Genomic DNA, 14,468 nt, shown 5'->3' on the forward strand with positions numbered 1-14,468 from the left:
TAGCTCTTTCTTGTGAAAAAATTATATCCCAGCTTGTTTTTATCGAGCCTTCCCCCCATTTGAAGTATAGCCAAGTGGTAAGGCATAGGTTTTTGGTACCGGCATGCTCCCATACCGGAGCGAATCGGACCTTGTTGATAAACAACCGAAAAGTCTTCGTGCACGTGCCCTTAAGGACCAGTGCCCTGTCGTCTCTGTTGAACCCTTGAAACGATCCAACCCTAATCTTTTTTTTTGAAGGCAAAGCATTGCTTTATAAATCAACGGTGGTTGGGCATATCGCCCAACACACGTTCAACCACAATGGGTGGTACAGTAGTGTTCCACTCCATACAAATGTCGGGCAAACACATGCGACCTATTTGACCCTAATCTTACTGTCCCAAGGAGCTGGCAAAAATCTAGACCAGAACTCATCTAATCTGTCCCGACGATGAACCTGAGGAGGATCGGTTCCCGGAAGACTGACTCAAACAAGCGTCACTCCTTCGAGGACAAAAAACTCCAACCTATCTAATAGCCGGAGCCACGGCATTAGGATTCCCCTCACCGCCAGGTCAGGCAAATCCCGTCACCGGCAGAGATCGAGGAGAGGAAGGCTTTTGCCCTAGTCACCTTGCAAAAGGGGAAAGAAAGACGTATGCATGCAGACAAAGTTTGACTATAAAGATGAAAAAAATTCAGTTGACATATAATAAAAGAATATGCATTTTGTTAATGATGTGATCACACAAACAAATGTTACTGTTTGAACTTCTAAATCTTTCAGTTTCCTCTGCCATAATCTATTCCTCTGATTTCGGAGGGAGTAGAAAAATTAGTTGCACATCATGCCTCCCGTTTCCCAAACAAATTCCCTTGTTCCGCCTAAAATGCAAATTCACTACAGAAAGTGGCCACCACATTTACAAGATGCTATGCGGCAAATAATATCCAGAGCATCATCAATGATTGAGGTTCAGGGACCTGACTGCCTTCGCTACTGACGCCTGAAGGTACCCCTGGATGGAAGAACGGAGGGCGCGATTAGGGATGAGAACACGATTTGGAAGTGCCAAGTTCGTCATCGGAGACCTATTGCTCCCGCCATCAAGCCAGCGTCTTATGGCTTCCGCTTCATAGGTAAATCCATCTGATGCCATTTGAGGATCGTTCATGATCTCCTGAAATACAGAAATTCACCACACAAACATCATCATTTAGAAATAAAGGGGGAATGTTGATAACTTGTACACACGTATAGAAGTTTCAGAAACATGTGTCCAGACTCCAGATTATCACAAATGCTGACAAAAGGTTTACCTGGAGGATTGGACAAATGAAGTGGGTAGGGCATGAGGGTGCAGGAGGCTTTCTGACCAGGGCCTCAACAACGGTCCAAACCTCAGTCAGATGAGGCCGCTTTTCCCTCGTCATTTCTACACACCTAAGGCCAAGGAGTGCTAACTGCTTGGCTTGTGTGTAAGGCCAGTCCCCGGCTGATTTATCTATCAGCAAGTGCAGGTTATCACTTTGAAATGCTTCTCTAACTTTCTTTGCGATAGCCAAAGGGGGCATTCCAGTCAAAAGGCGAAGGATAACAACACCCAGTGAGTAGACATCAGAAAGGGGTGTGAGGTCCCCAATGGTGAGGAACTCCGGATCCGTGTACGGAAGCCTTGCTGTTAGGTTTGGTGGACAGCTGCCAGGCTGGAGAAATAAGGTGGACATACCAAAGTTGTAGAGCTTGCTTCTGTAGTCAGCACCGATGAGGATGTTGCAAGGCCGGAGATCACCATGGACCGAGGCATTAGGCTTGTGTGAATGAAGGAAGAGTAGTGCACAGCAAACCTCACCGATGATCTGTGTACGGATGTGCCATGATAGAGGTGGAGTGTCATCGGCACACAAAATGCGGTCTTCAAGGTTTCCCTTAGGTAACCACTCGTACACAAGAGCCGAAACTTCAGAGCACATTCCAACAAAGGTGACAATGTTTGCATGTCTCCCTCCTTGACGAAGAACAGAGACCTGCATTAATCTCATGTTAAATCACAGAATCAAAGCTAAGTACCACTATGACAATAGGCGAAGGCTACCTCTTGTTGAAACAAACTCTTGGATTTGGACAGCTTGATTGCTACCGTAGTGTTGTTTATAATGCCTTTATACACACATCCATATTCAGTGTCCCCGATCTTGCACAGGTCCTTGAAATGCTCTGTTGCTTGTTCCAAACATGTAAAGCGGAACTCGAGAATAAATTGAGAGTTCCTATCCCATAATTCATCCACCTGTCGAACTGCATTATCTCGTTCATGCTTTAACTGACTACATTCTGCATTTACAAATGCAGGTTATATATTGCAGCTACCAATTTACGTTTTAGAGCAACTGAAGAATGAAAGAAAGACGAGAGGTTTTCACAGTCAATATACCCATTTTTGCCTCTTCTATTTGGATGCGACCCACAGTATTCTGATTCAGTAATGCATCTATCTGTCGCACTGCATTGTCTCGTTCATGTCTCAACTGGTTACACTCTGCTTAAATATATGAAGATTACTTACTGCTGCTACCAAGCTATATTTTCGGAAAGGAAAGAATGAAAAGCAAGACAACATAAATTTTCGCAATTTATTCATCCACCTTTTTTTGCCTCTTCTATTTGAAGGCGAACTAAATCATTCTGACCGCGAAACTCGTTCACCTGTTGCATTGCATTGTCTAGTTCATGTCTCAACTGGTTACACTCTGCATTATATATATGAAGATTACTTACTGCTGCTACCAAGCTATATTTTCGGGAAGGAAAGAATGAAAAGCAAGACAAGATGAATTTTCGCAATTATTCATCTACCTTTTTTTGCCTCTTCTATTTGAAGGCGAACTAAATCATTCTGACCCCGAAACTCATCCACCTGTAGCATTGCATTGTCTCGTTCATGTCTCAACTGAGTACATTCTGCATTATATAATGGTATGTTATATATTGCTGTAGCAATTGATATCTTCCATCAATTGGAATGTAAAACAAGATAAAAGAAGTTCTCGCGAAGTTGATCTACCCAAGTTTGCCGCTATATTAAGATCAGAAAGACGTCTGAATTCAACAATCTCCTCTTCTAGAGCACATATCTTCCTTCCTTCTTTCTACATGTCGTTGCATTAACAATGTTTTCTCAGTAGTTTAAACTACAAAGTACAAGAATTTTATACATAAAGGGAAGTAGTAAACTAGCATCATAAAATCAAGAACAACAAAATGTATGTTTTCTCTACCAGATTAGAAAGAGCCTTGACTTAGGTTTTCTCTCCCACTACTAAAAGAATGGTGTGTTACTTAGTCACAGCCAATCTGGATAGTAAGAATTAAGAAAAACAAAAAACAAAGGACTAAAATGTCTTTTAGTACCAAGGAATCATAGAGTAAACTTTCAAATTTGAAAATTCTTACATATAATATTTGAATTGTTTAACATATATTCTTATGACCGAATATGATTATACTACTCCCTCCGATCATACTTGTCCCTGGTTTAGTAAAACTTTAGTACAAAGTTGTACTAAACCAACGAAAGTTGTACTAAACCAAGGACAAGTAATATGGATCGGCGGGAGTACTAAATTGATATATTTTGTACAAAAAGGTTGTTTGTAAGTAGCCGTCCCTACTATTATGATAGATAGTTTTTAGAGTTAATTGCAATTTGGACCACATAATATTACACTAGTTGCAATCTGCACTCTGTATGTAGCCATTCCTACTGCATAAAATTGCTCAGTGTTAGGTGCCTAGAGGAGAAGAATGCATGTTTGACTAAAGATCTACTTCCTCTGTTCCAAAATATAAGATGTTTTGGCAGTTCTAGCCATCCCTACTTTTATGATAGTTTTTAGAGTTAATTGCAATTTGGACCACATAATATTACACTAGTTGCAATCTGCACTCTGTATGTAGCCATTACTGCATAGAATTGCTCAGTGTTAGGTTCCTAGAGGAGAAGAATGCATGTTTCACTAAAGATCTATACTCCCTCTGTTCCTAAATATAAGACTTTTTGGCAGTTCAACGGAGGGAGTAATAGTTTGAGACTCAACTTATCCTATTAAGAGTATAATAGGTATTATGGGCCTTTCTTAGAGTTTGTGTCCATGTCAAGTCTCCTATATACATCACCCCGCAAAAAAGAAGAAGAAGAGAAAAACATCATAATGTATATGGCAAAGCAGCCGATAAGCTGTGACCTACATGGTAGACAGAGAGGGGGATGAACAGGAGAGAGCAGAGTGAAAGGATAATATTCTAAGGTCAAACCACAGGAAGTATAAGGTCACTTTTTCTTATGGCCTACATTGCAGACGCCCTAAGAATAGAGTATCAACATTCCAAACAAACCATGTCCTTCAAACCCTATTTAAACCAATCTGTATCCCAAGTCAGTAGATACCCTTACTAACTAAGCAACCATCTAAACTTTATCTCCTTAATTCAGCAGCCATCATTCTATTCACGTGAACAGTAACTCCTACTGCACCATTGGGCCTTGGCCCAATACCCAGTATAATACTATCCAGCATGATTGTATGCTGAAAAAAAAAACATAGAAGGCACAACAAGATTCAAACAGTAGCAACAACACAAAAGCCTGTAGTCGCAAGAAAGTTGGTGCAGGCTGGAAAACAAGATTTAAGGTTAACTGGAAATGCAATCCTGCAGCTAGCAGGAAGCCACAATTTGAGTCCTGGAAGTAGAACAATAGAAAGGCTACCGTCAGTTTATGAACATGTTCGAGGAACAATTTAACAGAAGGGTATAAATGCTGGTTGCATGACTTGGGTCTTTTCTGGAAGCAGATGATGTCACCATTTTCAATCTGAAGAACGGGAGTGAAGAAAGTAAGTACTTGGGCTTAGGAGTAAGTGGAAAAGCAAAAAAACATGTATAACAAAACCAGACCTGGTTGACTGTAAAGGTATGATGAATGTCTAAGGCTTCACACATCACATTTGGTTCGAATTTGATTTCCTGAATGTAAAAGTGAGAAACTAGTGAGATATGGTGCAAAACCGTATCCATCAGACATTAGGAGTAGCAGCTTGCACTTGTGCAAAATCTGACCTCATACAATTCTATTTCCTCGTCTGCACAAAAACCAGCTAAACTTCTTAGTTTTGGGAGAATATCTAAAGGCCTTGATGAACAACTCACAAACAGCGTTCCGATATATCTGCGTGTCACATTCACAAGAACAAGATATAAGTAAGAATTTCCAATTGCTAAAAAGGAGAAAATAATGAATTTGAAGTAAGTGCTGACCGCAGCTGTGTTTGTTCTGGGTCATAGAACTTTAAAAACACCAATAGATATTCCCTGTTTAGATTTCGTGGAGAACAAGGATTGAGCACCTACAAGGAAATAATATTGAGGGAACTTCATAAATACAAAGATCACTGGATGGAACAAGAAAGGTCCTTTCACAAACAGCAAGGCCACAAAGGAAATGATAGAACTAGCAGGGATCTGTGGGCTTTAGGATCTACCTCCAAAAACAGCTTCACATCAGCCGAAAAAACCCTTCCGATCTACAAGGGTGATTATTTATATTTTAGCATGTCATGAAGAAAATGGAATTATCTTTGCGCAGGAGGCAATATCAGAACACAACATTGTTCGTTTGACATCCTTCAATAAAAAGAACATAAGACGATCACATTGCATACTTACAGATAGTTTCTTTTCTTTGGAATTCAATGGTCTGCTAGGGCGGCGTGTTCCGTTTTGCCGTCGCTGGCACAACCAGAGGCGTTGAAACTTAACAGGGGTACCAAGTTCTTTTGCGAGTTCCTCCTGTGCACGATTTAACCAATCAGTATTCTGAACTCATTATGAACTATGAGAAACAATAGGCTAGAGGAATAAACAGAGAGACACTTTTATCTGCTTAAGCAAGTTATATCTAGAGGCAGCACAAAATCATAAGTACATCATTCTATCTTACAAGGAGTGAAGGTATACATCAGATGGAAACTTCAATCATCTGGATATTTTAAAAAGTTAAAAAGGAAACTTTACTACAGGGGCAATTTTAAGTTAATAAATAAATAACACAGTGAAGGCTAACAGTAAGAAGCATTTAAAAGAAAGGAGCTGGAGTAAGGCGTGAGGAATCCTCATGCATGGTTCATGAACAAACGGGTATCTTGGTAGTTTTCCCACAGTTGGCACTGTCATGAAATGGAGTAGGGTACTAGGGTCGTTAGTGATGTACTTATGACTCTAATCAGGTCTTGGTAGTTTTCCTATCGTTGACCTTTTTTTATACAGGCATTTTCAGTCCAGCCACCAATTAAACAAGCTCTCATGACCTAGGAAGCATCTAGTTTGTTACATAGCATCACCGGAATAAATCCACTGTTGACCTTTGGAAGTGATTCTTAGCAATGGCAGGTGCAACATTTCTCCAACTCCTGTGGCATTTAAGCCATTCCTAAAAAGGCCTGATTAGAGTCAATATAGCAAGCTCATGATCATTTATGTTTAATTTCTGAGCTAGAAGCTAAATAGAATTATAGAACCATGATATATAAGAATAAGAGAATTATTTATGATGCAGTGTTAAGCTTGCCAAGTAATTAGCAAATATGTAGAATCTTAGCTAAGTACACCAAGTGCAAGAGCTACTTGAGACCTGGAAAGAACCTACCACTTTTGTAGCACAACCAGAAGATAAATTGATATCACTAGACCTACATTAAGTTCGCACATTACATGAGATATTCAGGGAAGGCACAAGCTTGAACCATTCAAATTGGTCATTAACAGAATAATATGGGATGCAAACAATACAACAGAACAATCTATTTCTCACATGCTTTCAAGGGCTCATTAGCCTTCCTATATTTGATTCAGTGGAGATGAACAGACCTCATACAGGAATAAGAGGACTAGAAATTTAACCAAAAAAACACGTCCACGAGGTATTTCAGCACATAATGGAGGTTGGCATCTCATTTCAAAGATAAAAGTAGGTCCGTCTGAAGGTCAGATAAAAAGGACAGGACACAAAGCACTAAACGTTTTTGAAGGATGATTTTAGTCCGTGTGGATTGGTATTATTCCTTGATGAAAAATATATTATGTGAACCTGTCATACGTTTCGAAACAAGGTTAGCACTAGAAGTGATTTTTGGAAGAATGTTCAGACGTAGATGGAAGATCTTGAGTTCCTCAGTTGGCACGTGCAGTCAGGAACAGAAACAACAGGTTGTCCTTTACTACTTTCGGTGGTCAAACTGTAATTGCATAATGAGTACCACAATAAACTAAAAAATATATGATGACATATAGAAACTAAATAAATTGCACGGTACAAGTCTGCAGCCACCCAAACCTATTTTTATACTGAACTAAAGCAAGGTGGAAATTTTTGGAACGGCTGCACTGTTGATTTCCTCAATTGACTTGCATTAATTATGAAATAACACTTCACACGAAAATGGACTGAATTGTTCAGCAGAGAGAATACAGCTCTGCACACTGAAAGTAGAGCACAAAACCAGAACCCGAAGTTGCTGAAATATTTTCAAGGCACCATATATGACACCAACACAAAAATACTATCTCGCGTAGCAGATTTTTTTTAAAGGAAAACAAAAATATGCCAAGGGACGTCAATTGCTACTTAATTGAGAAGTCATCTGCCTCGATGCCGTATAATTGCTTATATCTGAGGATTCATTCTCATATCCTAAAATTGGTAAGACCTGTTACAGTTTGGAGGACTTAGCGTCTCCAAACACTAGAAACCAGTAGGTCCGGGCACTTAAAATCTCACAGATCGATCTCTGAAAAGTAAAATTAAGGACCCAGTAACCCAATTTGTACTACAAGGATGTCGGGAGTTGGTTGAAGAACGCAGGATGTGGATATATACCATGAAAAGGATTACGGTGGTGTCAACCGGGACCTGGAAAGCCCGCACTCTGTCGAAGTCGACGAGATCAAAATAGAAGCCCCCGCTCCCAATCTGCGACCGCAAATCTTCATCCCTCGCCACCTGGAAGAGACGAAGCCCAATTATCAGGATCGGAGCCAACCCCCATGCTCTTGCTCTGCACAGATGGCCACCCGGTTCGGTTTACCCGCGAAGTAAAGCTGCGGCCGGGAAGGGAGCAAGAGCATACCTTGATAGTTCGATGATCCTGCGCCATGGCGGCGATGGGGAGAACTTCCGCCTGTCGTGGGGCTCCCGTAGTGCGCGTGGGCACTGTTGGGGTTTTTGGCCGGCGCTGCGCGCTGCGGCCGCGGGTTGTTGCCGCTGAAAAGGGAAACGTACCGAATTGTGTTTCTTTTTTGTTGATGAGAAAGCCCGAATTGTGTACGGGAGCCAAGAAAAAAAAATGAGGGGAAGTAAACGGGGCTGGGCCTAGATGAGAGAGGGGGGCTCCAATGGGGCCTAACTGATAGCTCAGCCCGTTTAATATTTCCGGTCACGGGTCCGATCCAGCCGCCTGCTTCGACTTCTCTTCTCTTCACAAGTCACAAGGAAGAAAGGATACAGGGAGAGAGGGCCACACCACCATCCCCAGCCGCAGCCGAGCCGAGGTTTTCCTCCGACGAGCGAAACCAAGCCGCATCAACCCCCCACGCGCACCAATGGACGCGACCGCGGCGGCGGCCGGAGGAGGAGATGGGACGCAGAGGACACTGTAAGCACTCTCCCGATTCCTCCGATCTGGATTTCCCCCTTGCTTGTCTGTCTGTTCCGGTGCTCGCGTCGCCCGGCGGCGGGGCCCGATCCAGAGGCTCGACTACGGGGCGCCCGGTCCGGAGGGTCGACGCCGGCGCCCCTCTGCTGGGCGGATCTAGGGGAAGGAACAAGGGGGAGAGGAAACTAGGGTTTTGCCAGCGGCGATACGATTTAGAATGCGATGTGGGACGATGCGTTATCCGTGAGAACCTGCTAGCGGAGCTTGCTCTGCGAAGCTTCTTATGCATTGACAGTATGGATGAATCTGCTAGTTAGTCTCAACTCATGGAATATTCCAGCTCATGACGAACCAGCCCAACAGTTACAAATGCCTTTTACATGCATTTATTTGTGTGAACTTGTTACCACAGCTTGTTGTCTGATTTTTTTTACTTTGATAGAATGGATGAATTTTTTGGTGTTAGTACAGGAGCTTCTCATCTGTATCAGCTTATGTTAACCAGCCCAACAGATATAATAGCCTTCTGTAATTGTACAAGATGGTCATAACAATTGTGTGTGTGTGTTAATTGTTTTTCTTTATCAAAATACATTCATTGGCCAAGTTGTCCCCTTAGTGTGCACCGGCACTTTTTTCATGGTGCTGTTGTGTCTTTCAGTAAATTTGTACATGCACGTGATTAACTCATGATGCCTTATTGCATCACCAGGAACCCTTATGTGACTGGTAACTCGGTGATTGCAATGAAATACAAGGATGGTGTGATCATGGCATGTGATACTGGAGGTTAGTTGTCACTTCTTCTGCACAGGTAAATATAGCTCCGGCGGTATGGAAGTCATTATATACTTTCTTGTGCTGCAGCCTCCTATGGGTCAACTTTGCGATACAAGAGTGTGGAGCGTATCAAGGCGGTTGGAAAGCATAGCCTTATTGGAGGGAGTGGGGAGTTCAGTGATTTCCAGGAGATTTTGCGCTATCTGGATGAATTAACGTAAGTTGCCTTTAATGGTGGTTAGATCATGTTTTCCTTCTCTCTGCTATGTATAATCCATGTGACATCTTCATTCACTTCATTTTCAGTTTGAATGATCATATGTGGGATGATGGGAACTCATTGGGCCCCAAGGAAATCCATGCCTACCTGACAAGAGTAATGTACAACAGGCGCAATAAGTTTGACCCTCTATGGAACTCCCTGGTGCTTGGTGGAGTGAAAAAGGGCCCAAAGGGCGATGAGAAGTATCTTGGCATGGTATATTATTCATTCAAACAAATAGTACTGTTCTTCTTACTGCTGCCGGTTTGTCGGCATTTTGTCTTATGCCTATTTTTGTTGTTGTTCAGGTTAACATGATTGGTACACACTTTGAGGAGAACCACATTGCCACTGGATTTGGGAACCATATGGCAATCCCAATACTTCGTGGTGAATGGCGCGAGGACATGACTTTTGAAGAAGCCGTTAAGCTGATTGAGAAGTGCTTGCTGGTCCTGCTGTACCGTGACCGGTCATCCATCAACAAATTCCAGGTTACAACTTGTTACTCTTAGTGAACTCACTGTCGCCTAGAAGAAAGTTTGGCAGATTACAGTCTGCAGCTACTGAATTGTTGTAACATTATACTTTTGCATGACAGATTGCCAAGATCACGACCGAGGGATCAACCATCTACCCGCCGTATGCTCTGAAGACCAACTGGGGGTTTGCCGCCTTTGAGAACCCGTCCAAGGGTGCTGTAGGAACATGGTAGGCCATGAGCTTGGAAACGAAGCAAACTGTGCTGCTGAAACAGTTTCAGCCCTTGTGAGCGTTTGATCCGAATATGACTGAAGTCCACATTTGCTCTGTATGGCATGTTTATAATTTGACTTAAAAGTCTTTGTGAACGTTTAAGGTTGATCTTGTCTTGTATGATGATGCCTCTTCACTCTATGTCAATCTGGAGTGGCCGAGGGTGCCTGCTCACCGTGCTCCCTTCGACTTGTTTTGGCTGCCCTTTCATAGTCGAAACCTGTTATTTTTCTCTTTAAAATAATTTGTTCGCGTCACTTGTCGGTCGTTGGCTTGTTGCATCGTTCACCAAAGATCACCATGGTGGCAGAAGTAATGATTCATGACGGCATCTACAAACTAGAGCAAGAACCAGGCTCCCTCGACAGTTGCAACAAAAGATACACCATTGCCTCCTAATCATGATTATCTCCTTGGAAATTTGGAACATGCGTGGTGTTCTCTTCTGAGTAACATCTACCGTCAAATTGGATCATCCTTAGCCGTCTGTCATGGAAAACAGAAAGGGATGCTGAAAATTGGAATCACAACAGAACTTGCTACTCAAAACGGAGAGTGAGAATTTCAGAGAAGGCATGGACATCACCACCCAGGGTTGTTGTTCCACTATTTTTCTTCTTCCACACAGGGAAACTGTCTGGTGTTAAAAAAATTGCCGTTGTTCAAAGGGTATATGCGCGTTTATGTGAGCGTCTGCAATTGTACTATGTTAAGAAAAAAAATTGCCGTTGTTCTCAACAAATGGATAACAACTAAGCGTCTATGATCCTCGTTGATCTCTTTACCTCCCAACTCTATTGCACTTACATGAGAGTAGAGCCTCTTGAGCCGCGGCACCCGGTAGCCTCCAGTGACGGCTACCAGCCGTTCGAGCGTGTTGTCATTGGAAGGCATGGCAGCATCTTCGCCATAGTCAGTCACCATGGGTTTGGGAGGAGAACCAGGTATTGAGAGGGCTTCAGCGAGCAACTGGTGCTTTGTTAGCGTCTTTCAAATGGCCATTTGAATCTGGACCTTTTGGAACTTCTTATGGGGAAGTTGGCTTTGAGAAATCTACATCACATGCCAAGGTAGAGCCAAAGTGTAAGGCTTTCATGTGGCTTTTCCTCCGTAGGAAAACCCTTACATATGGCGGACCGCCTCACCATCTGAAGGTGGCCACATGATGACATTTGCAAGCTTTGCCTCACCAGATACAAAACAAATGATCACCTCGCCCGCGAGTGCCTCTTCTCTCGTGGTGTTTGGGGCATCGTCTCATCTTGGCTATCAATACTTCATGGGTCGACACACAGGCTTTCCATTCTCGAAGAATGGTGGAACTCGAACATTAGCGACAAGGACACGACCTCGCGCAAGTGTTCGGCCAGGTGATCATGTATGTGTCGTGGAATGTTTGGAAGGAGGAAGATGGGCAGATGTTCAGCAATACTTCCCAATTCGTGTTTGACATTGCTTATCTCGCCATGGAGAGTAAAAAGCATAAAACCACCACAATTGTGCCCTCATTAGCAGTTGACCTACACTTAGAGAAAAAACATCCCATAGAACGCTAAACATTTTACATAATGCACTAAACAAAGCGCTTAACTCTCTTTAATGATGTGCCTGCGTGACACTTCTTTACCAATCCAACTCGACATGCAAGCCCACCAGTCCAAAACGTCATCATGGATTTCTTGTGCTCGACGAGAAGATATATTTGTCAAGGATTTCTTGGGCAACACGTCTCTGGTGCCTCTTAATTCTGACTTGTCGGCCCATGATGTGTGGACTTATATTTGGGGTGCAACATAATTCAAAACAAGAAGATATTACTTTTTTGTACATTAGAGAGATCCAGATTCATCAAGCTTATCTCTAGCTTTGGAGATCTAAGTGCACTATGGAAGTGAAGGTTTTTGGCTGGCTGCTACTCTTAGACAGACTCAACACAAGGAACGTGCTAAAAAGAAGGCACTACAACATCGGCGATGACACTGATTGCCTCCTCTGTGGAATGCATATTGAGAAAACCAGTGAGCATATGGTTTTTTCTTCTTGTCTTTTCAGTACTACTTGTTGGCCTAAACTAGGGATCACATAGCCTGTCCAAGGTTCTCGGCCTGATGGGTTGGTCGGAATAAAACTACTTGGGACTGGCCACTTTTCACAGAAATCTTCTTGGTTGTAGGTTGAAGCCTTTGGAAAGAAAGGAATAATAATCACTTTAGAGGTATCCCCCTAGCTCAGAAGGTTGAAAAAAGATTTTTTTACCTCCTTATGTATAGAGTTAGGAGGCCCACAAGCCTTTTATTTCTAGCTTTGAATATCCCTCCACTAGTTCACTTTGTTCCATACTTTGATTAAACCTTTAGGTTTTTCCCCAGCCCAAAGTGGCTAGGTCCATGTGTATATGATGTACAACCATTGTTTTATTTAGTTGAAATATCAAGCTGGAAGGGATTTTCACTGTTTCGGGGTAAAAAAACAGATGGAGGTGCTCTCCTCGGACGACGAGGAGCAGCAGCAGCCACCCCTCCTCGTTGAGACTGTGTGGACGAACGAGGAGTATGCGTGACACATTGAGCTGCTACTCTATCGATCGTGCTTCGACCTCGGTCGTGCGCAGCCCTCGCCGATGCTCCCGCCCAGCCGCGACATTCAAATCAGACGTCACATCAAGGAGGAGTTGCCATCTCTGTCGCGCATCAAGGTAGAGTTGTCATCCCCATCGTGCAGCCGTCTCTGCCACGGCAAAGAGTTGGCCCCGCCATCATTGCCCTTCTGGTAGTCCGGGAGCTAGTGCACCTAGTTGCCGTCAAGAAGGAGGACCCACCCTCCTTGGCGATCGTCGAGGCAAACGACCACCTAGCCTACTGTTGGGGAACGTAGCATGCAATTTCAAAAAAATTCCTACGCCCACGCAAGATCTATCTAGGAGATGCATAGCAACGAGAGGGGGAGAGTGTTTCCACGTACCCTCGTAGACCGAAAGCGGAAGCGTTTGACAACGCGGTTGATGTAGTCGAACTTCTTCTCGTTCTGACCGATCAAGCACCGAACGTACGACACCTCCGAGTTCTGCACACGTTCAGCTCGATGACGTCCCTCGATCTCTTGATCCAGCAAAGTGTCGAGGGAGAGTTTTGTCAGCACGACGGTGTGGTGACGGTGACGGTGAAGTGACCGCAGGGCTTCGCCTAAGCACTACGAAGATATGACCGGAGGCGTAAACTGTGGAGGGGGGCGCCGCACACGGCTAACAATTGTTGGTGTGTGTTCTAGCGGTGCCCCCCTTCATATATATAGGTTGGAGGGGAGGAGAGGCAGCCAAGGGGGCGCCCCGAGTAGGAGGAATCCTACTTGGGGTCCTCCCAATTCGACCTCCCCCCTTTCCTATTCCTATTCGGAGTAGGAAGGGAAGAGGGGGAAGGGGGAATCCTATTCCCTTTTTTCCTTTCCTCCTTCCCCTTTTCTACTCCAATTTGGCCAGCCCATATGGGAAGGGTGCACCAGCCCCTTAGGGGTTGGTCTGTCCCCCTCTTGGCCCATTAAGGCCCATGTAGTTGCCGGGGGGATGCCCGGAACCCCTTCCGGTGCCCCGATATGCACCCGGTACCCCCGGAACACTTCCGGTGTACGAATATCATCGTCCAATATATGAATCTTTACCTCTCGACTATTCCGAGACTCATTGTCATGTTCGTGATCTCATCCGGGACTCCGAACAACATTCAGTCACCAAATCACATAACTCATATAATACAAAATCATCATCGAACGTTAAGCGTGCGGACCCTACGGGTTCGAGAACTATGTAGACATGACCGAGACACCTCTCCGGTCAATAATCAACAGCGGAACCTGATGCTCATATTGGTTCCCACATATTCTACGAAGATCTTTATCAGTTGTACCGTAATAACAACATACGTTATTCCCTTTGTCATCGGTATGTTACTTGCCTGAGATTCGATCGTCGGTATCTCCATACCTA

The 14,468-nt window shown here is 43.6% G+C and overlaps 2 protein-coding genes across 3 annotated transcripts; one reads left to right on the plus strand and one right to left on the minus strand.

Annotated features, from left to right (window-relative positions):
- Positions 1-684: 684 nt before the first annotated feature.
- On the minus strand, positions 685-8,335 carry LOC125550848 (U-box domain-containing protein 57-like). 2 transcript variants are annotated; one of them, XM_048713958.1, is made up of 15 exons: positions 8,167-8,335; positions 7,917-8,039; positions 5,708-5,830; positions 5,524-5,565; positions 5,300-5,388; positions 5,102-5,210; positions 4,940-5,008; positions 4,752-4,856; positions 3,048-3,132; positions 2,840-2,944; positions 2,629-2,733; positions 2,418-2,522; positions 2,079-2,317; positions 1,303-2,010; positions 685-1,163 (listed from the first exon to the last, which is right to left on the minus strand). In XM_048713958.1, exons 1-15 carry the CDS (start codon positions 8,191-8,193, stop codon positions 945-947), a joined length of 2,253 nt encoding a protein of 750 aa, XP_048569915.1. In that variant the 5' UTR covers positions 8,194-8,335; the 3' UTR covers positions 685-944. The 2 variants fall into 2 exon arrangements, with proteins under 2 accessions (XP_048569915.1, XP_048569916.1); XM_048713959.1 differs by lacking the exon at positions 2,629-2,733.
- Positions 8,336-8,477: 142 nt separating this feature from the next.
- LOC125550849 (proteasome subunit beta type-4-like) lies at positions 8,478-10,630 on the plus strand. The gene is made up of 6 exons (XM_048713960.1): positions 8,478-8,691; positions 9,404-9,480; positions 9,559-9,688; positions 9,778-9,949; positions 10,042-10,227; positions 10,335-10,630. The coding sequence occupies exons 1-6, from the start codon at positions 8,639-8,641 to the stop codon at positions 10,446-10,448; spliced, it is 732 nt and encodes a 243-aa protein (XP_048569917.1). The 5' UTR covers positions 8,478-8,638; the 3' UTR covers positions 10,449-10,630.
- The last annotated feature ends 3,838 nt before the right edge of the window (positions 10,631-14,468 follow it).

This window comes from Triticum urartu, chromosome 4 (assembly GCF_003073215.2).
Source record: "Triticum urartu cultivar G1812 chromosome 4, Tu2.1, whole genome shotgun sequence".
NCBI classification, from domain to species: Eukaryota; Viridiplantae; Streptophyta; class Magnoliopsida; order Poales; family Poaceae; genus Triticum; species Triticum urartu.

Excerpts from the sequence above, each read along its gene's own strand:
- LOC125550848 (XM_048713958.1), bottom strand. The coding sequence starts at position 8,193 with ATGGCGCAGGATCATCGAACTATCAAG. Across the intron at positions 5,831-7,916 it reads CCACCGTAATCCTTTTCATG|GAGGAACTCGCAAAAGAACT; the intron begins GTATATATCCAC and ends AATCGTGCACAG. Across the intron at positions 1,164-1,302 it reads TCATTTGTCCAATCCTCCAG|GAGATCATGAACGATCCTCA; the intron begins GTAAACCTTTTG and ends TCTGTATTTCAG.
- LOC125550849 (XM_048713960.1), top strand. The coding sequence starts at position 8,639 with ATGGACGCGACCGCGGCGGCGGCCGGAGGAGGAGATGGGACGCAGAGG. Across the intron at positions 8,692-9,403 it reads GATGGGACGCAGAGGACACT|GAACCCTTATGTGACTGGTA; the intron begins GTAAGCACTCTC and ends TTGCATCACCAG. Across the intron at positions 9,950-10,041 it reads ATGAGAAGTATCTTGGCATG|GTTAACATGATTGGTACACA; the intron begins GTATATTATTCA and ends GTTGTTGTTCAG.